This window comes from Clarias gariepinus, chromosome 20, assembly GCF_024256425.1.
Source record: "Clarias gariepinus isolate MV-2021 ecotype Netherlands chromosome 20, CGAR_prim_01v2, whole genome shotgun sequence".
In the NCBI taxonomy this organism is placed as follows: domain Eukaryota; kingdom Metazoa; phylum Chordata; class Actinopteri; order Siluriformes; family Clariidae; genus Clarias; species Clarias gariepinus.
Window position 1 is genome coordinate 3,518,379 of NC_071119.1, and position 25,907 is coordinate 3,544,285.

At 39.6% G+C, this 25,907-nt stretch overlaps 2 protein-coding genes across 3 annotated transcripts; both read left to right on the top strand.

Annotated features, from left to right (window-relative positions):
* Nucleotides 1–4,880: 4,880 nt before the first annotated feature.
* On the top strand, nucleotides 4,881–13,799 carry tlr3 (toll-like receptor 3). The gene is made up of 5 exons (XM_053480279.1): nucleotides 4,881–4,973; nucleotides 8,334–8,780; nucleotides 9,548–9,742; nucleotides 10,214–12,060; nucleotides 12,377–13,799. Exons 2-5 carry the CDS (start codon nucleotides 8,343–8,345, stop codon nucleotides 12,603–12,605), a joined length of 2,709 nt encoding a protein of 902 aa, XP_053336254.1. The 5' UTR covers nucleotides 4,881–4,973; nucleotides 8,334–8,342; the 3' UTR covers nucleotides 12,606–13,799.
* Nucleotides 13,800–17,136: 3,337 nt separating this feature from the next.
* Nucleotides 17,137–25,327, top strand: LOC128508281 (cytochrome P450 4V2). Of its 2 annotated transcripts, none has more exons than XM_053479521.1 (11): nucleotides 17,137–17,383; nucleotides 19,126–19,238; nucleotides 19,441–19,526; nucleotides 19,705–19,895; nucleotides 21,919–21,988; nucleotides 23,040–23,166; nucleotides 23,273–23,449; nucleotides 23,611–23,713; nucleotides 23,870–24,004; nucleotides 24,528–24,707; nucleotides 24,835–25,327. In XM_053479521.1, exons 1-11 carry the CDS (start codon nucleotides 17,200–17,202, stop codon nucleotides 24,996–24,998), a joined length of 1,530 nt encoding a protein of 509 aa, XP_053335496.1. In that variant the 5' UTR covers nucleotides 17,137–17,199; the 3' UTR covers nucleotides 24,999–25,327. The 2 variants fall into 2 exon arrangements, with proteins under 2 accessions (XP_053335496.1, XP_053335497.1); XM_053479522.1 differs by having other exon boundaries at nucleotides 17,360–17,433.
* The last annotated feature ends 580 nt before the right edge of the window (nucleotides 25,328–25,907 follow it).

The following is a 25,907-nucleotide window of genomic DNA, read 5'->3' on the forward strand; positions in this document are numbered from 1 at the left end:
GGCAAGTGTTGTAAAGTGTTTGGTAGAGCCAACTGAGATAGGTTAATTGATGCTGGGTTAATGTGTGTATAGTGTGTAGCTGGCTAATCAGTTTTGATATTTTATGTTGTCTTGATCCTGCCATCTAAGGTGTTGGATCGTTTCTAACATTCTCATTGTTGGGTTAATAGTTTATCCATTAGGGTTTGCTACTGATGTGATCCCACTATGTTTGGTATTGTGTTCGCCCTGGCATGCTTAGTCATGAGGCGATTGCTGCTGGCTTGAGAACTGACTTTTGATTTTGGGTTCATCCTGTCTGGTTTGATCCTATCATGATGAGCGTTAGGTTCATCTGAACATGTTTGGTGTTGAGTTTCCGTGCCTCCTGCTGCGTGATCCTATCATGTTCGGTATTCATCCACGGAGAATCATCCTGTATTGTGTTTAGTATTAATTATGTTAATTTTGGAATGTTTGGTTTAGGAGTGGTTCTGCTGTTCTAGTTTTTGGGTGATTGTGCAGGATTATTGTTGGATTGGAGCTCAGGTTCATGCTGCCAGGTTTGGCAGTGAGTTAACCGCATTGGTGCATCCAGGTCTGTTTGGTGTTGGGTTGATGCTACTGGGTTTGGTATTGGGTTCACCCTATTGTTTTTTATTATTGGGTTTATAATGAGATGTTTGGCATTGAAGTGATTCTGAGTGTTCAATGCTGGGTTGGTCCTACCATGTTTGGTACTGGGCTCATCTTTCTCTGTTTGGTGTTTGGTTAATCATAATATATTTGGTATTGGTTTCATTTAGAAGTGTCTCTGCTTTTCTTGTTTTTGGCAGTTGTACTGTACTCGTTGTTGGATTGGAGCTCGGGCTCATGCTGCCAGGTTTGGCAGTCATCCTGGTCTGTTGGTTTTGGGTTCATCCTGTTGTGCTTTGGTATTTGGCAGATCCTACTGTTTGTGTGTTATTTGGGTCATCCTGCCATGGTTGGTTTTGAAGCCAGTCTGCATGTTACGTGTTGGGTTGACCCTGTTGGTTTGGTATTGATTTCTTCTTTCTGTGTTTGGTGTTCAGTTGATCATTTGTTGTATGGTCAATCCTCATTGTTTGGTAATTGTGCCGTACTTTGTGTTGGATTGGGTTGTCAGTTGGCTTGACAGGTTTGGTGTTGGTATTTGATGTTGGGTTGATGCTACTGTATTTGGTATTGGGTTCATCCTCTTGTTCTTGGTGTTAAGTCAATCAGTTTGTGTTTAATATTTGGGTGATCATGCTGTTTATTTATTATGGGTTTATGCCGACATGCTTGGCTTTGAAGTCTTTAATGTTGGATTGAGCTTACCATGCTTGGTATTAATTTTATCTTTTCTAGGTTTGATGTTGAGTTGACCAGTTGTTGTTTGGTTTATCCTACTATGTTTGATTTTTCTGGCAGGAATTAGAATTGATTAAATTGTGAAATATGAATATGTTTGTCCTGCTGTTTGTTTAGCTTTTGGCTGAGTCTGTGTGTTTCTTCCTGCATTTGGTGTTGGCTCTATGTTCGTGTTCTTGGTTAATCCTGATACATTTGGTACTGGTTAATGCTGCTGTGTTTGGTGTGTGTGGCTGTTATTTCATGCTGTGCTAAGCTACACCGGTGAAGTATCGATGCTTCACAGTGTGCGTCAGCAAGCAATTGAGGCAAAATGTATTGTTCTCTCTCTCTCTCTCTCTCTCTCGCACTCTATCTTTTTTTCCTACCCACACACTCTTTAGTTCATATTGAACCCGCTTGTCCACTCAATTCCCGGACGTCACCTAAATGACATTTTAACCCACTGATTAATGACTCATGTTTAATTAGACTGGACAAAGTGCTTTCCACCGAGAATAGCAATAGATCCGGCGCTTAATTTATGAAGGAACAAGTGGAACAATAAGGAAGTGACCAGTCTAGGACCTACTGAAGTGATGATGGAGGAATACACATCGCAAGCTTGTTTCGAGAGTTTACAAGCTACGATTTCTTTCCTAAACGTGATATTTCGTTACTTGTCCTTACCTCTCTAAGATGTCTTGTGGCATCGATTCCTACACTACAGTGTTTTTAGTCTCAGAACAACCTTGTTCCAAGACCGAGCTCAATCAATTTTTATAAAGATCTAGTAGCTAATTTCCAAGATATGTAGCTATTTATTTACTTCAGTGACTAGCTCTCGGTGGGATGCTAGCCAGCTCGCTAAAGTTACAGCTAAAGCTTTCTTTGTTTATTAGAATTTATTAGCTTACATTGTGGCCTATTATCTAGCTAGCCTTATTATATCATATGACAATGAGCTAGTTACAAATTTACATGTAGCTAATCTACTTATAAAACAGCACCTGACTCATTTATTTATTAGTGTCTAACATCATAGGGTTTATTTAAACATCTTTATCACCATATCTCCCTCTTACACACACACACACACACACACACACACACAGTACAGTTTATTAGTGTAGGAGAGGGATGACGTGCTACTGCAGTACATTATGATCACACACACACACACAGCAAGTTTTAATGTCTTTGCTGCTAAGAAACATTTTAAACCATTTAAAACAAGACAGGTGTGTGTGTGTGTGTTTATAACCTTTAAGAAAAGGACAAAGAGAGAGAAGCAAGGGTGAAGACAAAAGATCAGAAAATTAACCCAGAACATTTCTAACCACACACACACACACACACACACACACACACAAAGCGAGATGTTTAAAGATGACTCATTGAACCCCATGTGCCATTCCAGTCTCACTTCCTACTGCTGTTGCTAGGTGATGGCACACAAGACCTGGAAATGTGTGTGTGTGTGTGTGTGTGTGTGTGTGTAATAGAACTTTTCTGAGTTAATTGTTTAACCCCTTATGATACACATTTGTGTCCTAGGACCCCAAGTCCCTACTTCCGTGAGCACACACACACACACACACACACACACACCTTGTATGCCCCAAAGGCCATTCTGGGTAGAGGGTTAGGTCTGTGGTGCATTGTGGGATAGATAACGTGCCATAGCCTGCTGTATAACTTAAATGTAATGCTGCAGTCCCAGAACCATGCAGTATATAGGAGGAAGGGTTTACATCTCCTGTAGCACATGTAGAGACAGTCATATGGAGGCCTACAGCGCCCTCTGCTGTCTAATATCAATTTACTGACAATATAAAAATGTTTATTGAGCTCCAGTGTTTTGTAGAATGCACTATAAAGGAAAAATCACCATATTTATTTAAAGTGGTTTATTTTTGTGATGTAAAATAAACTAATAGATTATTTTATCACTGTATGCTGAGCTAATTAAAATGAATTACTGTATCTGAAGTGAATAAAAGAGAATCACAGTATCTGTAGTGGATCAAAGAGAATCACTGCATCTAAAGTGGATCAAAAACAATCAGTGTACCTAAAGTGGATCATAGAGAATCAGTGTGTTTAAAGTGTATAAAAGAGAATTTCTGTATCAAAAGTGAATAAAAAAGAATCAGTGTATCTAAAGTGGATCAAAGAAAATCAATGTATCTAAAGTGAATCAAAAAGAATCAGTGTACCTAAAGTGGATCATAGAGAATAACTGTAGCTATAGTAAATTCAGGTTACCTAAAGTGAATAAAAAAGAATCTGTGTATCTAAAGTGGATCAAAGAAAATCAATGTATCTAAAGTGGATCAAAAAGAATCAGTGTACCTAAAATGGATCATAGAGAATCACTGTAGCTAAAATAAATTCAGGTTATCTAAAGTGAATAAAAGAGAATCCGGTTATCTAAAGTGGATCAAAGAGAATCAGTTTATGTAAAGTGGATCAAAGAAAATCATTTTATGTAAAGTGGATCAAAGAGAATCACTGTATCAAAAGTGAATAAAAGAGAATCAATGTATCTAAAGTGGATCAAAGAAAATCAATGTATCTAAAGTGGATCAAAAAGAATCAGTGTACCTAAAATGGATCATAGAGAATCACTGTAGCTAAAGTAAATTCAGGTTATCTAAAGTGAATAAAAGAGAATCCGGTTATCTAAAGTGGATCAAAGACAATCATTTTATGTAAAGTGGATCAAAGAGAATCACTGTATCAAAAGTGAATAAAAGAGAATCAATGTATCTAAAGTGGATCAAAGAGAATCAGTGTATCTAAAGTGGATCAAAGAAAATCAGATTATGTAAAGTGGATCAAAGAGAATCAGTGTATCAAAAGTGAATCAAAGAGAATCTGTGTATCTATACTGGATCAAAGAGAATCAGGTTATGTAAAGTGGATCAAAGAGAATCAGTGTATCTAAAGTAAATCAAAAAAGAATCACTGTATCAAAAGTGAATCAAAGAGAATCAGTGTATCTATAGTGAATCAAAGAGAATCAGTGTATCTATAGTGAATCAAAGAGAATCGGTGTATCTAAAGTGAATCAAAAAGAGAATCACTGTATCAGAAGTGAATAAAAAAAGAATCACATTATCTATAGTGGATCAAAGAGAATCATTTTATGTAAAGTGGATCAAAGAGAATCAGTGGATGATAATTGATGCAGTGTATCCCATATAGTGAACACACGTGGTTTGGCACATGTCCACGCTGGCACGGTAAGTATGGGTGTGTGTATTTTAAGAGCTTGAACACAGGGTCATACGTCATGTTAGATGTTTTCCACAGAAATTTGAACTATAGGAGGAAGTAGTGAGTGGGTGAAAGGACCTCGAAACCGACGGCTTCCACACACACACACACCGGAGAGAGAGGGGGGACGGGACTGTGTGCGCGTCACACCACTTTCTCCGTCCTCTCACACAGGGACATCCTGTCTGGACAGGCGCCAGGAGGACACGCAGTGTTTAAGCGCGGTTTGGGTGGAGAGGGCACTGACAGCTGGAGCTGGAGAGAGCGCTCGTCATTACAGCGCGACACTGTGTCTACAGGGTGTTATTGTACACAACAGTGTGTGTGTTAGTGAACAGAGAGGACGTGTAGGTCTCTGGGTATGTACTGTCTCTCTCTCTGTCTCACACACACACACACACACACACACAGAGCATGCGGGTCCTGACAGGTCGCAGTGTACTGTTTGATTTTATTTGTGCATAATAATAATAATAATAATAATAATAATAATACATATGATCATTATGCACAACTTTCTCGCGCGCAAAGGAGGCTTATACTATAGGTATTCAGCGCGCGCGCCCACACACACACTCGTGAGATCTCTCTTTTTTAATTTGCACTTGGAAAAAAAGGCGTTTATATTAATTACTGTACTGTGAAGGATATGATAAGATAAAACACACACACACACACACACACACACACAAAAATCAGGATCCATGCGCGCGCCTGTCAGCGTGTGCGCGCGCACCGAAATCTTGTAGTTACTCGAGCGCACGCGACTCGATCCTGTGACCCAACGTGTCATTTTTGTACAAAGAGTATAAATCTATATTTACACATTTTAAAGGACACATTTCCCTTCTGGTGCTCGCGCTCAACCATGCACTCTGGGATTAAAGTCGGGTTCAGATACTTTAACCCAAGGCTTTAGCTCTGGATTTAGTACAGTATCTATTGTATTAAAGCATACTGTACCTCAGGTGGCTTGGTGGCACCTCTGGGGTCAAGGGTTCGATTCCTCGCTCGTTGGGTCTGTATGTTCTTTTCCTTGGTTCCTGATGGGTTTCCACCCACAATCCAAAGACATGCAGATTAGGCTAATTGACGGTCCCAAATTGCTCGTAGTGTGTGTGTGTGTGTGTCCTGTGATGGAATGGCACCATGTCCCACAACCCAATATACAGGATAAAGTGCTATAAAATATGGATGAATGAAATGATTAAAGTATACCAAGGCGGTAATCACTAGTCACCTCCCGATATTATCAAGATACCTAAGTGCCCATTTGTTTAAAATTGCAATTCTACTGTATAAATATCACGATTTTATAAATATCCTAACCCGATGTGACATTTTTTCCCCATGATTTTGTTACAATTATAAACCTTTAAAAAACTTAATGAGTAAATATAGTTGCAAGCAGCGATGAGCGGGCCCAGGCACCTTGCGCCTTCGCCCATAAGGGCAAATGCACTTAAAGTGGACATACCAATACCATTATGACATCATTTTAGAAAAGGGGCAATTTTTAGAACACCCTCTAAAAAGCCCCAGATGCTGATAAAACAAAAAGCATCACACTATGATGTCACTCAGTGTAATGTCACTCAATATGATGTTATTAACCATTTTTCAGTATAAGTGTAGAGCATCATCACGGCTGACCCGTTTAAGATATCAAAAATTCCTCCGCAATTCTGCATCATCAGTGTCTTGAGATCACATGGGCCTGGTTTGTTGGAGATCGTATAAATCTTCTAGCAAGAGTGTATCAAAATCCATTGTGTGTGTTTTGCAAACAACACGGAATAACTGTTGTTTATTTCAACTGTTGTTTAAAGTTGTTCAGCTCAGTGAGCGCTACATGTACTTGCATGTTTCATGTGCATACATGCAAGTGTATATGAGCTATGGACAAAAATCTTATTTGAGGGTCCCATGCCATGCACGGAGCCAAGACTTTTTAGCCATCCTAATGTGAGTAGGTTTCAACCTGTGTGCCAATATTTTGAGCAAACGAACAATTTTATTTTTATCAAGAATATTTAATTTTTAAACGAACAAGAGGGCCCTTACATGCTATGACGACATAGGGCATAGTCACGGGGACCTGGAGCCTATCCCAGGAGGCTTAGGGCACAAGGCAGGGTACACCTTGGACAGGGTGCCAATCCACTGCAGTGCACACAAATACACTACAGGAAATTTTGGGAACACCAATTATCATAACCTGCATATCTTTGGACTGTGGGAGGAAACCCACCAAGCACAGGGAGAACATGCAACTCCATGCACACAGATAGAGGAATTGAGCCGGGCCGGGAATCGAACCCGGACCCGGGAGGTGCAAGGCGACAGTGCTAACCACTACACCACCGTACTGCGTAGGGCTGATGTTATACCTAATTAAATGTAGGCCGTTCCTTGCGAAATTAGTTTTCTTATCATGTTTAAAAACAAGTGCAGCATTTCAATAATACAAACCAACTTCAAATACAATGGTTTAACATTTAACTTCAAATTAAATTAAACACTTAGCTACATTGTTACTGAGCAGTGGGTATCTCTCTAATCTGCTATAATTATTATTCCTAAACATACATAGCAAATAATTTACTCCTCCCACATTGAATGAACATGTCAGAATAGTTCAGACTGCACCACCTGTAGGATTATAAAGAAACGTTTTAAAACATTTGAGGACACGTTTTACCGCCTCAGACCCCTTCAAATTTTCAGAACTCAATTTGACACGGAGCGCGTTGAGTAAGTGTGAGCATGTCTGGCTTTAACAAACACTTTTTCGACTAATTAGCCCTCGTAGAGTTTCGAGACTGGTATAAGCGAGTGTAAGGAGTGGATTTGAGACCAATTCGCTCAGAGTTTGGAGAAAAAGGCATATCGGAGGCTTTTAACGCACATATAACACCATGAAAATGTGTTTCTGCTGCGTCACTTGAAAGCTCTCCAACATAACGCTAAACAAGGAATTTAGATTCTTTGATTTACTAAGAAGAGGCACAAACCACCTAGAATCTGCTCCAATCCACCTTAAAATAACTAAAGATATTCTCTGATGGTTTTTTACTCATTTCAAAACTTCTACTTCAAAATGTTAGCCAAGCAGGTCTGGGTTTTCACTATATCACTACATGCTTAGTGGATTAAAGTGAATCTCTATCTGCCCAGTATGCCACCAAATTCAAACGAATCACTGTATATTGTGTGAATCAAACCGGACCAAAGCATAGTTCTTTAAAATGAATTGATAATGGATATGATTAACAAATCAAACAGAAGCAGTATATACCTGAGATAGAGCACAAGGTCATATATATCAGGTTATGAAATAGAAAAGGTGACAGCAGGTTGTAATGAAATATGAGGAAGCGGTGAATGGGGAAAAGAAACTCGAATCCGGGTGCAGGCTTTCACACTATAGCAAAAAAAAAAAAAAAAAAAGACAGAGACGAGGAGGATCCAAACTTATGCAAGTCACATAACACTTTTAACACATAACACTTTTAACACAAGGACATCCTGGAGGGACTGGTGCGTCAGCACGGGTTGCTCAAGCTCCTCTGTTTTGTTGTTTGAGAATTGCAAGTGTGGCGATTCGGATAGGGGTACGTCATAAAACTGCGACAGTGTTCAAGGGTGTGTGTGTTTGAATGCTGCCTTTAATTCAATCGATTTGTATTAGTGTTTCATTTGTGTTCTTATAATTTCAGAGAGCGCACATGGCGATTTGGAACACCGCCCACCTCTTCCTGTTCCTCTGCACGTGGGTTCCTGGGCTGAGTCAAGCTTCCAGAACCGAGTGCAGAGTCGAGCTGAGTAAGGCAGACTGCAGCCACATGAACCTGAATGCCATTCCCCAGGACCTGCCCGAGGACATCAGCGTCCTGGACATGTCCCATAACCGACTGGTCCAGCTCAAGCCCTCGTCTCTGACCCGATACAACCGTCTGGAGCAGCTCGACACCAGCTACAACAGTCTGAAGGCAGTACCGGCAGGTCTGTGCCAGGCCGTGCCCAGGCTGTGGCGGCTCACCCTGCGTCACAATGTAGTGCACCTGCTGCAAGACCAAGACCTGAGTAACTGCATACGCCTCACACACCTGGACCTGTCTGATAACAGATTGAAACTTAAAGGAGAACCCTTCTCAAAGACAGAGGTAGGTCATGAGTTAATCCCAGAGTTAGCAAACCGAAAATGCCGTCAGCTTCTGTGTGACTTTATCCTTTAAAAAAAAAAAAAACATCTCGGTACGTCTTTAATCAATTATTATTATTATTATCAATAATACGGAGGAAGGGACATCAGCGCTGGTGACTTCGCAGAGCGTTCCCAAAGGTGGAGTTTTGTCACTCTCCTATTGGCATAGCTAGATTAAAAAATGAATGCTGGCTCAGAGAACTAGACTTGGGTGGGTAGGGGATCAGGTGCTGAGTGTGTTCAGGTGTGTGACTCACAGGGTGGTGCCATGTTATAATGGCATGAAGGTTTATCTTGATGTAGCAACCTTATTCACATGTGTTTGCATTCGTATCCCGATGCTGTGTTGAGAAAGCACGAGTCAGAATGCAGCCTCGTCATACTGAAACTAGAGCATCAGGTTTGCACCTCCTGCAGGAGTCCCTGGGTCTCGCCAATCAAAAACCCCATCATACAACTTGTTTAGAATAGTTTGCATAACTTTAGCGAGATTGCAAGCAAATTTGCTTTCTAGTTTTGCATACCCAATAAAATTCGTTAGCATATGGGCGAAAATAGCTTCTAAACATAAGATTCGATGTGTAATGTTTGTGGAATGCTACAGAACTGTTATGCAGTGCAATTAAAACCTGTAAGACAACCTACAGTAGTATGCACCAGGATGCTAAGTGCTACGCTGAGCAACGGCATTGACATTATTACTTCTTATCATTTGTATGTGAGCAGAATTTGGCCTGGCTGGACGTGTCCCGAAACAAGCTGACCACCGCTTGCCTGGGATCGCGACCCCAGCTTAACAGCCTGGAGACCCTCATCTTTGCAGGTAACGACATCATGGAGCTGAAAAAGGACGACTTCAGGTTCCTCAACGAATCCTTGTTGTTCCGGACGCTGGTGCTTTCTTCTCTGCCTCTAAAGAAGGTGAGGATTAAACACAGCTGCATTATATCTGCTAGTTTTCAGCGATCTGGCATTACTGCAAAGAAATGAGGAACAGAGTAGTAGCGTATGTTGTTTATGAAAGAGAAAGACTTTCACCTGTGCAGCTCAAAGCAGGAATTGAGATCAGAGTATAGATAAATATATAAATCAGTGTATATGATATAAATCTGATATCTGAGAGAGATTGGAGCTGTCAGTTATTTATTGTGGTCATATTTGTATTCTCCTTTGATGCAGAGTCATGAATAATAATAATAATAATAATAATACTGCATGGATTTTGTTTAAGGCTGCAGTGCTGCAACTTTCCATTCACCCGGTTTATGATGTACTAAAATTAATCACACCAATGAACAAGGCTATAGGGTCTATACAGCAGTTTACAATAAGCTAAAAAATATACAGTATATATCGCTAACGATGTTGTTCTAATTGCGCTCTTATTCACAGGTAGAGCCTGGCTGCTTCAAACCCATTGCTAGGTTCCAAGACCTGGTGCTACATGGTTGTAAGCTCAACCCCACCATCATGTCCAAACTCTGTGAGGAACTCTCTGACACCTCTTTGAAAAACCTATCCATGCAAAACACCCAGCAATTCAATCTGAACCTCAGCACCTTCAAAGGTTTTGACAAGACCAACCTGACTATCCTGGATCTCTCCAACAACAGCATGACCAGTATCACAGATGGGGCCTTTCAGTGGTTTCCCATGCTGGAGAATCTCTCTTTAGAGCACAACAACATAAAACAATTGACCAAAGAAACATTTTCTGGACTAAAGAGCCTGAAGAAGCTCAACCTTCAGTTGGCGCTTCTGAAAAGTCATGTGTTGCCTGTCATCGACGACTTCTCTTTCCAGCCACTGGTCCAGCTGGAGTATCTGAACATGGAGAGGACATCGTTCAGGGAGATCACTGAGAATATTTTTTATGGACTTCCATGTCTAAGAGAGCTGAATCTGGGTTGGAGCAGCACAGGGCTAAAGACAGTCAGCAACACCACATTTGTCTCCTTGAAAGGATCTCCACTTCTTCAGATACTTAATCTTACAGGTATGGGCATTAAGGCCCTGGGGCCAGGAGCTTTTTCAAGCTTGGGAAACTTGAAGCTTCTAGTGCTCAGCCACAACTTCATCAACCAGCAGCTGACAGGAGAAGAGTTTCAGGGTCTTGACAGTATCAAGGAAATCCATTTGTCTTACAACCAGCAGATGATAAATTTGACGTCTACGTCGTTCATGTATGTACCCACATTGAGGACTCTTTTGCTCGGGCATGGCTTACGTCCAAATACGAAAATGGACCCGTCTCCATTTCAAACGCTGGTCAACCTGGTGGTGCTGGATCTCAGTAACAACAACATTGCAAACATAAAAAATGGCTGGCTTGATGGATTACAGCATCTTAGTGTGCTGAAACTTCAGCACAATAATTTGGCCAGGGTGTGGAAAAATGCTAATCCTGGAGGTCCTGTGCTGTTCCTTCACGATGCTCAGAACCTTACCATACTTGAGTTGGACTATAATGGTCTTGATGAGATTCCAACGATGGCCTTTCAAGGCCTCTCACAACTAAGATACCTCAGCATTAGTGGGAATCTCCTGAATTTTCTCTACGACTCCATTTTTGACGATTTGCGGTCTTTGCGCTTCCTGTCGCTGCAGAAGAATCTTTTGACCTCGGTGAGGCCGGAGACGTTCAAAGTGCCGCTGTCCAACCTGATTGATCTCTACATGGATCATAACCCGTTTGATTGCACCTGCGAGAGCATAATGTGGTTCCACAAATGGCTCAATACCACCAACACTAGCGTACCTGATGTAGAAAGCTACATCTGCAACACTCCATCCTTGTACTTTAATCGCTCGTTGTTGGACTTCAACCCAGAATCCTGTAAGGACCTGGTACCCTTTCAGGCTGCATATATAATCTCCAGCACTTTAGTACTGGGTCTAATGGTTATAGCCTTCTTGGTGCACTACCAGGGCTGGAGGATTCATTTCTATTGGAACATTCTAGTCAGTCGCACCCTGGATATAAATGAGTTTCGTTATAAAAGGTTGAACGAGTGCAGATACAAATACAAAGCCTACATTGTCCATTCTCAGGAGGATACACTTTGGGTGGAACGAAGCCTGCTTCCTTTGGAAGACAAGGATTTTAAATTCTTCTTGGAAGACCGGGATGCAATGCCAGGCTGTTCCACATTAGAGACGATTGTAGACAACATGAGAATGTCCCGGAAAATAGTTTTTGTTATCACTGAGGCACTTTTGAATGATCCCTGGTGTAGACAGTAAGTCTAAGAATCACCACTGACACATGACATGTTGAAATAATGAATTGAAAGACATTTGCTAAAATTTGACCGCAAGCCAAATTTCTCTTCCCATGTCTGGTTCCTCAAAATGTTCCCTTGGAAGCTAGCCAAAACACACACTCAACAAATGGTTATTAAATAATAATAATTCAATGAAAGCATATTTAGGTCTATTTTTATTCTTAAATTCGTGTAATAGACATTTAGATGGTGCAAATAATTAAAAACACAACTTTGTTCCAGGTCACAAGCATTATTTCAGTTCTGTCCTTCTCTCTCTCTCTGTCACTAGGTTTAAAGTCCATCACGCCCTTCACCAGGTAATGGAAGAGAATCGGGACTCGCTGGTCCTGATTTTCCTTGAAGATGTCGCAGAGTACCGCCTGACCCAGTCGCTCATGTTGCGTAAAGGCATGCTGAAACGCCGCTGCATGCTCCAGTGGCCTCTGCAAAAAGAGCGCATCACGGCTTTCCGCCAAAAGCTACAGCAAGCGTTATCCTCAAGCAACCGTGTTGCCTAAAGCCGACTGTCTGGGTAGAACCTGGATAAAGCATTTAATGAACAAGGATTGCTGTTAATGCTAGCCTCAGTTGGTGCTGTTTACCTTTCTAGTACCTTTGGTAACAAGTTGGCTTTTTATGCTAGCAGTTTACAAGGTTGAGGCTACGTTGATGTAGCTACTTAGCTCTCTCAGCACACTAGGTTCGTATTTTAGATACTTAAAATAACAAGTATTACTATTAATGCTAGGTGCTGAAACTAAAAATACAGTCAGCTAATCCACTTTACGCTGACAGGGCTAGAAGGATTTAGGTTTGAAGAATGAATATGTTATGTCAAGCTAATGATAGTTAGGCTAAATTAATTAAAATAAGCAAAGATTTTGCTGTTGCTAGCCATTTTTATCACTTATCTCCAGGTCAGAAGAGATCAACTGAGTAATGGAACAGTTTTAGGCTTTTACATGATACAGCAGAACCTCGACATACGAATTCAATCCGTTTTGGAGGCGAGTTTTTAAGGCGATACACATTTTCTCATGAGAAATAATGTAAATGCAGATAATCCGTTCACGTCACCCAAAAATATGACTAATATAAAAAAAATAATAAAACTTGTAGCTTTTGAAAGCGTGTCAAAGGCAACATCGGTATCATGGGTCGACTCTTTCGAAACTGTTCTCGCTGGCTGACAAAAATCGCAAACTTGCTTCACTTTGCTTTCTACTGATGCAAATAAGTTATAGCAAAAAAACTAGCAAACCAGTTATATCAAGCAACTTAGCAAACAAGTTATAGCATCTTGTTCAGTTTGGTTCAATTGTTCGTATGCTGAGGTTCCACTTTAAGTTTTTTTTGGAAGAGCTAAAGTTCTAATACGGTACTTTATCCACAGGTTGTAACAGCTTCATAGAGATTCCTCCACTTTCTTTCTTTCTAAACGAACAGTTTCACCTAGAGTGGAGCTCCAAATTCATTTTTTAAACCAATGCCTCAGAAATAATATGAACTAGAAGCAAATGTTTTGCACTATATAGGGCTTTTATCATATGTTGTATTTTTATATAACATATATATATGTTTATATATTTGCTCTAAACCAAGATATCAGAGATGATTTTATAAAACTGTGCTGGGTTCAGGTCTCATGATTTATTGTTATAGTCTGCCCTCTAGTGGCTGGTTTTGCAAATAAACAATTGAGTGTAAATTTACCAATATCTCCACCTTGTTTTATTTGAAAGTGTATATACTATGTTGTGGCAGGATAATTGTTGATAATAATTTGCCTTAAATTAGATGCCTTAATTAAAATAAAAAATAAACCAAAGAATATGATAAACAATTACATAAATATGATTAAATGACCAAGTAAACAAGTAATTAAACAACTATATAAATAATTATGGAAATATAGAAATATCTAATATAATTCATAAATAAATAAATATTAATATGAAAATATGTACAAGTAATAAGTAAATGTAATTTGGTAAATAAGTAAGTATAATGAACTACATAAAAATGTAAAAAGTAACAAAACATAAACAAGTACATTAGTAAGTAAAATACCGTATAAGCAAATAAGTAATTGTTGAAATTATAAGTATATAAATAAAAAAGCACATAAATATGATTACATGTAATGCAAGTAAACAAATAAATACTCAGTAAATAAAAAAAACTATATAAATAATAATCCATCAATCAGTATGTCAGTAAATAAGTTACTACAATGAAATAAGATCATATATATATATATATATATATATATATATATATATATATATATATAGTAATTAAATAAGAAATTATAAATATTAGTAAGGTAAAGAAATAAATATGTAATTAATAAAAAGTAAGTACATAAAAAGTATATAGTGATGGAGATAAATACAATGAGTGCAAATGAGCAACTGATTATAGGTGGGTATTATTGGATTATAAAAGAAGGTATTGTATACTATGATAAAGAATTTGCATGTAAACAGTATACAGAGAAAGACAAGGGATTTAACCCATGTGTCGTGTTCATATTCGTTTTACTCAGCCAGTGTTCTGGGTCTGGTGGACCCGCTACATTTTGTAGTTTTTAATTCAACACAATCAATCAATTTTATGTTAAAATACCCAACAGATGTTTACTTCATCCTAATTACAAGCATCATACACAGGATATATGGTTACTTTTTGCCCTTTACCTTTGTTAGATCATATTTATGAATTAAAGGTGGTACGTGTTTTTTTTTTTTTAAATGTAATAAAAAAAGATCAATTATCAATATGAGTAAAAAAAATCTAAAGATTTACAAGTGAAGCACAAGCTGAAGCCAACACATCTGAACACATTGCCTTTACAGTACAAGCCTATACAACACATGAGGGGCGGAGTTTTACTGTTGTATGTGGTTTATACTGTACGTACTTCTTATGCATGTATGTAAAGTGTTACTCTGTCCATCTTGTGTGCACATGCCTCACAGCACCTAGAATAATAGGCTCACGGTTGTAAAATGGGGGGAGGTGGTGCACCCACTTGTCAGATAGCTTGTCTCTCTGACATCAAGCTGGTCTGTCATCTTGTTTATCAAAGTGGATAATCCTGGAAATTATATGGAGGTTTTCCAGGGACATTGTTGCATGGAAATGTTCATAGCCAGTTTCTGCATCCTACTGGGATTCTGTGGATCCCCCCTCAGACATGAAACCCCAGCAAGGATTAGAGCCCCAAAGTGGGCAAAAAAGTGGGTGTTCCAAAAAACACAACTTCTTTCTAAATTATTGTAATCCACTACAATTTTCAAGGTAAAATCTGGGACGAAAAGCTCAAAAGAAGACTTGATGTCCTGCACATAGGTAACTGCCATCCCTGCTGGATGCATTATTATCACATTGGCAGCCATGCGTGGAGGCACATTTCTTGGGCAAGATCATTCAATTTCAACATTTCTGACATTCATATTTTTTCACTTGCTAACTGCTGACGGGCTTCTTTCTGTTTCTGGAGGAGCTGGCTGCTGATGGCCTGGTTCTGTTTCTCATCTTCGTTTTGGAACTAGCTGATGCTCAGTCTTAACCTTTCCTTTAAAGTCACTGCCAGACTCTGAATTTTTAGAAATGTGAACATCTTTCTCTACATCATCATCAAAAGCATCTCTCTTTTCGAAACATTGAAAATGTTTTCTGATATATGCTCTTCACAGGCCAAAGAGTCTGAGTTAAAAAAAAATTTATTGTATTATTTTTCTTGTGATAAAAAATGAAAACGGTTTCCACAGACCTGAACACCACACAAGGGTTAAACTGCAAGATATTCTTCAACTATCTACGTCTCGTCTGTTGATCAGAGCTGTGATTACAGGTTACAGTAGGACGCAGATTATTATTATTATTATTTTTTTTTTTTCCCATTATGTTTGGGAAGGGCTGGACTGGAGTGAAGAGACACTCATATCCAGCTTCACATCTTTCTGCCTCTGCGTCATAAACACTCCATGTTTTAAGCATTTTACCCTCTGTATACAGGTTAAAAAACAAAGTCCACACACTGTGTGGGTTGTTTGGCAGATGTTTAGAGCACAGCTGCCAGTGTAAAATACATCATGAGTGCATTTTAAGTCTTTGACTTTGCATCTTTAATACTTATAAATTCTTTCAAATGAATAAAGCTTATTCTTAGTTTTTGTATTCACGGCTCAGAAAAAAATGCTGACCAGGTAGAAATCATGAAGCATTCAGCAAATAGAGTAAACTATGGTTTACATTGAGTCACTTTCTTTCAAAGAAGCTTAAAGTGTTTTATATATTGTATTTTTTTTAATGACACTACAGCTGCTGGTATGAACTGGGCCATACACCTGCTGGAAGCTTATCCTGACATACAGAGATAAGTTCAGCAGGAACACACACACCACACACACACACACTTACTGCACACGCACACACTTAAATCCCCATACACACACAAACACAGAAAAAGAAGAGACAGAGGGAGAGAGAGAGAGAGAAGGAGAGGGATTGAGAGGCAGAGAGAGATTGGTTATATATGATGGATTCCATACAGAGTCACATTGAACAGGTTTTACAAGGTGTCCTTCATCAGCATAGTCCTCTTCAACATCCCATAATAGTTGCTCATCACATTTGCCCTGAAGAACTGATATAGAGCTGTGAGGTAATAACACGAGTTATTGTGCTCCTTAAAATTCACATAGAAGGATAAAAGTGATTATATATTTAGCAGAAGAATATATATATATATATATATATATATATATATATATATATATATATATAAAAGGTTTATTAGAGAAAGAGGCAGAAAAAAATAAGGTTTATAGTTTTTTGTATCAGAGAAAAAATGAAGGAACAGAAAGAGAGGACAGTATAATACCAGGACACACAATGAGGGACAGAAATGTCAACACTGTCAAGTTCAACTTGGTTTCCAAAAGACCACAGTCTGAAGCCCAGCCTCTCCTCTCTCCTGATTGGTCAGCTCCGAGGGGCGGGGTGAGCTCCTAGAAACGTTACAATGTATCACTATAAAGCGCAGAAGTCGGAGCGCGTGTGCGCTGTCTGCTCCTCGTGCGGCTCGTGCTGTGGTTACACGTCATGGCGCGCGCTCTGGGTCTGGTGGCTGCGGGCGCGTGCGTCCTCGCGCTGGTGCTGGCCTGGGTCTCGTACCGGCTAATCCGGGACTTCGTGCGGATGTGGACCGAGCTGAAGCCCGTGCCGAGCATCGGTGTCGCCTACCCTGTGCTCGGGCACGCGCTGCAGCTCAAGACCAGAGCCGGAGGTGAGAGGCAGGGCACATATACTGTACCACCACGGGCATGACGTCATCAGGTAAACAAGTAAATAAGGGGGTGTGCAGGGAAATGCATTATTAATAAGGAAAACACCTATGGACGTAAAGAAGGAAATAGGTAGGCATTAATAAGTTTAACAAGTTAAATAAATAAAAAAATATATTTATAAGTATATAACTTTAAAAACATAGATAAATAAGTCACATAACTAGGTATGGTAAAAGTAGATAAATAAGTATATAATTTTTTTTCAAATACATAAATAGCACAAATAAGTGCACATCTAATATAGTAAATAAAACTAAATAGGTTAAATAAATAAATGACTGAATGAAGCAATCAAAAACTAAATAAGTATATTGCTAGTATATTAAATGAACAAATAAATAAATAAATATACTAGTACTGTAGGCTAAATAAATAAATAGATATGCAGCATAACTAAGTAAATCTAAGTAAATAAAGAAGTAGGCTTATATACGTTTATATAAATAAATAAGTAGCACAAGGTAGCACAAGGTAGGTATACCTACAAGTAGATGTAAATAAGTAGATTAAATATAAAAAAGTTTAAACAAACAAACAAATAAATAAATAAATAGCTAAAAATACATGTGTGAACGAGTAGATAAATAAGAGTATATATGGGTAAATAAGTGGCCCAAATAAATGTGAAAACAAGCAAATAAATGAAATAAAGGTAAATTAAGCAGATAAATTTGTAATTAAACATATATACTCATATAGGTAAGTGAAAAGTCAAAATAAATATCTAAGTCTTAAAGCTAATAAACAAACAAATGAACAAACAAATAAGCATCGAGCGTCAGTAATTAAGTAGGTAGGGAGGTATTGTACTGTAAATAAGCAGCCTGAATAAATAGTAGGCAGATAAAAAAGTAAATAACAATATAAGTAGAAAGGAAAGTGACTAAAGTGTACAAGGTTAGTTAGTAAATAATAAATAGAACATAGGAAATATGCAAATAACTACATTACAAGTCAAAAGTTTTCTACACGCTAAACAGTACTGGATTAAAAAAAATGAAATAACACACATGGCATTAGGTAATTAAGTAACAATAACGATATAACAACAACAACAACAGTCATTACTTTAAGATACGAAGGTCAGCTGTTCTGGAACGGTTCTTGCGGTAACAGTATTGTGTCGAGTGCGTTTGTAAAACCCATCAAGTCCCATGATGAAACTGACTCTCCTGAAGACCTTCCCAGGAAAACAAGACCAAAACTGAGCTCTGCTGCAGAGGAGACGTTCATTTAGAGTCACCAGCCTCAGAAATCACCAATTAACAACCAGCAGCTCAGATTAGAGCCGTTATGAAGCTTTACAGAGCAGAAGTAGCAGATAAACATCTTAATATCAACTGTTCAGAGGAGATTATTGTGTGTTTAGTATTGTTTTACAGTGTAGAAAGAAAGAAACATCAGGAACGATCATGGAGTTAGAAGGTGCGTCCAAAATTGATAGTGTATGTAAGCAAGTAAATGAATAAAATAAACTTCTAGCACTAGATTACTGCAGTGAAACTGTTACTACACTTACTGTGTGTGTGCACAGAGCTTCATCATATTGACCATGAAGTGTCTGAAATCGTAGTTATTCTATATTTATTTGCAATTTCTTACTCACACACCTGTTATATAAAATATAATGTTGTTAATTAGAGTGTAAATTAAATATTATTTAAAAATGTGTGTGTGTTAGAATTCTTTTCTCAGGTGATCCAATTCACAAACGACTTTCGGGACGCTCCTTTGCTCATGGCATGGATCGGACCTATACCCTTCCTCTTCCTCTACCACTCGGAGACAGTTGAGGTACACACACACACACACAGAATCTCTCTCTTATCTACACGTATGCTTTGTTCCAACTTCATTAAAGGTCAAAGAACACTGTGCAGAGGTTCATAGACGGTACAAAGTTACATAAGTGCACTTTCAACAGATATACTTACACAAGACGATGCGTTTGAGATCCTCATGCAACCTGTTACACACTTTTCACCCTTTTTTTTAGACAGTTCTGAATAACTCGGTGCACATGGACAAGGCTTATTCTTATAAGTTTTTGCACCCCTGGCTCGGAACCGGACTGCTGACAAGGTACAAACCTGCAGGATCAGTTAACCTAATCCTGAGATAAGAAACAAACGGTTATATAGTTATAGATAAATATTATATAAGGTAATTATTAAGTGATAAATATCGTTGTTATCAGCTCATGCCTGTCTATCTCAACCTCGCCTCACCTTTCGTATCTTTTTTCGTATTCCTCTGTCAGTACAGGGAATAAATGGCGGAGCAGAAGAAAGCTCCTCACGCCCACCTTCCACTTCTCCATCCTGGCTGACTTCCTGGAGGTGATGAACGAGCAAGCCGAGGTCCTGGTCGACAAACTGGACACGTGTGTTGGGAAAGGGCCTTTTAACTGCTTTAACCACATCACACTCTGTGCTCTCGACATCATCTGTGGTGTGTGTGTTGTCCTATGCTTCGTTATACACACACCATCCTTATAGCTGTATATTAGTTTCCCGTTGCCATGTTGGTAACTACAATAACTATCAAAACAAGTAAATGACTTTAAGTACGAGCAACAAGGGGCCTCTGAGTGGCGCTATGATAAAGTGCTCGCCCTATCATCCGTTCGATTCCCGGGTGATGCTGTAACCTCTTGCAGCCGGAGGTCTGCTTGGCCGAGATTGGCCGAGCTCTCTCAGAGGGGAGGGATGAAGGGTACTTCATGCTTCCACATTAATCACGGCTCAATCAGGGGCGTCTGTAAGCTCGCGCACGCAGAAGAAGCGGATAGCGCTGTCCTCCAAGTGTGTTACGCCGCCCGCAACGGTGCGTGAGCAAGCAGTTCGAAAAGATGCGGGTGGCTGGCGGCATGTGGTTCGGAGGAAACACATGATAGTCTTCGGCCCTCCCGGCTAAATGGTAGTAGTAGCCTTAATGTGGAGCCCCCTAGTGACGGGGAGGAATTGGCCACGACTAAATTAGGGAGAAAATCAGGATACATTTCCAAAAAAACAAGGGTACTAGCAACAAAATCAGCCTTAAGTGTGCTAAAGGAAAGACAAGCTAGCCAGGGATTATCTTCCGGTGATGTTTTTCCACTCTTGAAGTGCATGTGCCACTTAAAACTCCTCATTGCAGCATCGTCGTAAACCTGCTGAGTCATGTCAAATGTCTTCCTGGCAGATTTCACGTTCGCTCCTTGTTCTAACTTGATGTCCATGATAAAATAGTAGACGCGGAAACGTATGTGGTCAAGACCGGTTGCACAGCTTCTGATGTACACAGGGCGATGTCTTTTGGAACACTTATGAAGGTCGGTGCTCACTGTGACTGACTGTGTGTGCAAACCATCTTTTGGTGTGTTACAAAACTAGTCTTGAAACTTTTTGATACCACGACACTAGCCTACGGTTCAACCGTACATAGATTTGCACGAGTTTTATCCTTATTGAAGCAGCAAAAGAACAAAAAAGAGTTAACATGGGACGACAATACGAACATTTGCAGTATAGCTCGAAAACTTTTCAGGAGACTTCAACCAGGGACTTCAAGCACAGTGCCGCGATGAGACTTAGCCACGCTTAGCCACTGCTTGGAAACGCTTTAAAGACGGCCGCACATCTGTGAATGACGATCCTGGCTGAGGGGGCTCGGAGAACACACTTCTGTAAACATTCAGCAACTTATTCTTAAAAATCGACTTATAACTTGTTGCATCTGTCTTGACCTCGTTCCAAGACATTTCCACATGCTTAGGCCATTAAAGGAGTTCCTGGGAAGTGGAGATGGTGTTCATGCAAGCTAGTGAAATGCAGGGATAAGTGCATTAGTGTAGCAGGGGATTATATAGAGGAATAATGAAGGCTTTTACTCAAATAACTGTGTTCTGTTATCCTGCTATCAAAAGTCCCGGTTTCACTTGAACACCACTCGAACTTTTCTCTATAATCAGAACGCAATCAACTATAGCTAAGCAACCTAAGCAAGACGTAGCTAACATATTTACTGCAAATAGGATTCATTTTGAACCTGTTTTGGTTTGTTTGCTCCTGATTTCAGTGCCGCGGTTCTCTAAGCTAACTTTTAGCCAGAGACTAAAGTCCAAGTTATAAAAAGCTGTATTGATTGTAATGCGCCTCAGTGACTGTTAGAGCACTTAGTATTATAAAAGAAAAAAAAGCAACCCATGGGACAGAAGGTGTAATAAACAGTCTGTTGCGTTATGGCTAGTGACATGTCAGTCAGAAACTCTTAGAACTCATCCAGTCGGTTAGTGTTGTTCTGTAAGTTTGGAGTTAGAGTGAGGATAATTGAACAATTACAATGATATACTGGGAAAGATGTATACAATTGGTCTGTAAACAAGAGAACATTTTAAGAGTCGACTGTAATGGTGAACCGAATCAGTTGAGCCAATCTGACTTAATAACACGAGATGGAATTCTCATCACGGGTTCGTGTGATTGTGTTACAGAAACGGCGATGGGGAAGAAGATTTACGCACAGAGCAACTCTGACTCCGAGTATGTGCGCGCCGTGTATCGGTAAGTTAGCTCCTCAGTAAATACTTCAAATCAAGCTCATTATAATGAAAGAGTTTCACGGAGAAAAAAACAGACCACTTTTAGCATTTTATCATCAACATAAAGTTTTGCTTTTTTTTTTTAAACAAACTTCCGTTTTTTTTCAACATATACAGCGGTACCTTGGTATATGAATTTAATCCGTTCCGGAGGCGAGTTCTTAAGGTGGAATTTCGTATTGTGAAGCGCCTTTTTCCATAGGAAATAATGTAAAAGCAGATAATCCGTTCCAGCCACCCTCAAACGATATTATCAATATTACCAATTTCCAAACCTATAATCATATTAGTGCATATAAAAACAATCCATACATTTAGAAAAGACATGTAAATGAAGTAAAATATGAAATAAATAGACATTAAATCTCACTTAACCTTAATTTATGATTCCTCTTGGCACCGCCTGCTTTAAAAATCTAACTGTAAGCGGCTCCGCTTTCTTCTTGCTACCAGCCTGGGGACCTGTGGTGCTTCTCTAAATCTTGCACAAAAACAAACAAACAAAGAAACAAACAAAAAAAAAAAACATGTGCACTCGACTTGCTTGACTTTTCACTGACAAAAACAAGTACGCCCAACTTAGTTGGCGTTCCTTTCGACTCGATTTGGTCGCAATTACGTATGCCGAAAATGCTTCTCATGCCAAGGCAAATTTCTTGTACAATTTCTGTTCTTAAGGTGAAAATTTGTGATGCCGAGATACCTCTGTAACCCAATTATACTGAGTATCTACTGTAAAAGCAGCACTGTGCTAATAATAGCTAGCTTAATATTATAGTTCAGTTAATATTGTAGTAGATAGTAGCTTTCCCTGCACACTCCTATAAACCTTTGGCAAATTGTTATGAAAAAGGTATTTACTGCATGTTATAATGAAATTACGACCAAAATTAGGTTTGCTAGCGCTTTTTATTTTGCAGTAACACTAGATCAAGTTTGTGAAATCACCTTCACCTGGCAAGTCTTGGTTTAAATAATAAAATAACATTGACAATGAGATCTGATTGGTCTAGGATGAGTGACCTCATCAGCCGGCGCCAGCGGATGCCCTGGTACTGGCCCGAATTTGCCTTCCAGTACTTCGGCGATGGCAAAGAGCACGACCGCTGTCTAAAAATCCTGCACTCCTTCACTGAGAGTGTATGTTTTTTTTATTTTTTTTTAATTCAGAGCTCGTTATGACTTCACAAACAAAACCCAATCATCTTCAGGTTCTGACTGGACCTTTTGTTTGATTGGTGCGCAGGTCATTCGCGAGAGGGAGGAGTATGGAGTTAACCACGTGGAGTCTGACAGCGAATCAGATCAGGCAAAGAAGAAGAGGCGGGCCTTCCTGGATCTGCTCCTGAAGACGATGGACGAGGACGGGAACAAGATGACGCACCAAGACATCCGAGAGGAAGTGGACACTTTTATGTTCGAGGTGCACTTTTTTATAATCAAGTACAAAGAGGAAAAACAATGAAAACAATGGGAAATGGTTGAACTAGCTACGTCTATTTAAAGTCTAATTTTATTTCACTTTATTTTAAAAGAAGCACATTGTAGTGATTGATTTCATTCTTTGTCGCCCCCTGGTGGCAGGGTCATGACACTACAGCTGCTGGTATGAACTGGGCCATTCACCTGCTGGGAGCTCATCCTGACATACAGAGGAAAGTTCAGCAGGAACTGGATGAAGTGTTCGGTGAGCGAGCGCGCACACACACACACACACAAACACACACACACACACACACACACACACACACACACAGACACACACTGCTGTCTGCTTTTTGGTTTTATTTTTTGTTATATACTCTATGTATCTTGTGTGTGTGTGTGTGTGTGTGTGTGTCAGGTGAGTCTGACAGGCCCATTAGCACAGAGGATTTGAAGAAGCTGCGTTACCTGGAGTGTGTGATTAAAGAGGCACTGCGTATCTTTCCGTCTGTGCCGTTCTTTGCTCGGAGCATCTGCGAGGACACAAAGATCAGTGAGCTACTTACACACACACACACACACACACACACACACTAAATTATCTATTTTATTGAATTTTTCATTAAATTAATTGATTGAGTCACTGATTGAATCTAATTAACAAGCCAGGTATTGTTTGAGTGATTCATTGATTCAATTTATTTGATTCATTAAACAATTCCTTCTATTGATCCATATATATTGATCCATTGATTGAGTTATTGACTCATTGATTGATTGGCTAATTCTTTTTGTCCATTCATTCATTCCTTCATTCATTCCTTTGTCCAGTCTATTCACTGATCGATTCATTATTTGATTCATTTATACTTTTGTAATCCACTTGTCAGTGCATTAATTCACCGCTCCATCCTCTCAGCAATAAGCAGATGAGTAACAGGGGTAATAATTAATGTTCGTTAAGCCATCCTTCGACACCTTTTTTCATCCATTAATCCATTTCTCTTTTTTCAGTTATACTAATATACTTATTATACTAATAAATAAATTCTGTTGATGTGTGTGTGTGTGTACAGACGGCTACAATGTCCCTAAGGGTGTAAATGTCATCATACTGGCATACGCACTCCACCGTGACCCGCGGTTCTTCCCCGAGCCCGAGGAGTTTCGCCCGGAGCGCTTCCTGCCTGAGAACACGTCGGGCCGAAACCCGTACTGCTACATCCCCTTCTCCGCAGGCCTGCGCAACTGCATCGGTCTCTCTCTCACACACACACACACACACACACACACACACACACACACACGTATATACTTGAAATATTATAACATTAGGTTACCACACTGCTGTTTTTAAATCTAAGTGTGTGTGTGTGTGTGTAGGTCAGCGTTTTGCTCTGATGGAAGAGAAGGTGATTCTGGCCTCCATCTTGCGCTCTTTCGACGTGGTGTCGCGTCAGAAGAGAGACGAGCTGAAGCCACTGGGGGAACTGGTCCTCAGACCCGAGCAGGGCATCTGGATCACGCTGGAGAGGAGACGCCGCTAACACACACACACACACACACACACTCACACAGTTGAAATAGAAAATAACCACACTACTTGTATTAGTGTACAGAAAAGTCACAGCTTTAGAGCACTTGAGCATCAAACATCAGTCCGTGTGTTTATTGATATCCTGAAACATCCCTTAAAGGTGTTTGAGTCGCATCATCTCTAAACATCTCGAAACATCCAGCGAGCCCGTGTGTGTGCTTTGTTCAGGGGCGGAGTCGTCCCAGGCGGAGACCACTCCCAACAGGACAGATTTAAAGAACTTCATTATTAATTATAAATCTGTACTTTTAAAACATAAAGTAATAAAGCAAATTCAAAAGAAAAAAAACCCACTAACTTTTCTTCTTCTAATGATCTCATTACAGAAATCCTCTTCCTGTGGAACTTTTTCTTTTTAAGCGCTCAAGTATTTTAATGCTCACGCCATTTCGTTAGGTACTGTACACGGTAGAAAGCGTAAGAAAGATGATTTAGGCATTTAAGTGCGTGTGAACGTGTATTAAGAATGGTGTAAAGAAAAGAACACGCCTTGTTGAGGTCAGAGGTCAGAGGAGAACGGCCAGACCGGTCCGAGCTGATAGACAGGCGACAATAAACACTGATGAGTCTTGAATTCTGCCGCAACATTCTGCGACAAATCCGATCGACGGCGAAACGGGGTGTACCTAATAAAGTGGCTGGCGAGTTTATTTGAAGGAGAATATTGCTGGAATATTGCAGAATCTAAACCATTTAGGACCTTTGGAGGTGGGTTGGTTGGTTGGTTGTTGAAGATGTCTTTATAAGCCTGTAGTGCATGTGATCAGCCACAAGGGAGCAGCAGTGACAAGCTACAGCGTGACGAGAGCTGCGACTACACGAAGACGACATCCTTATCAAAGTTATATTAATGCTCTAG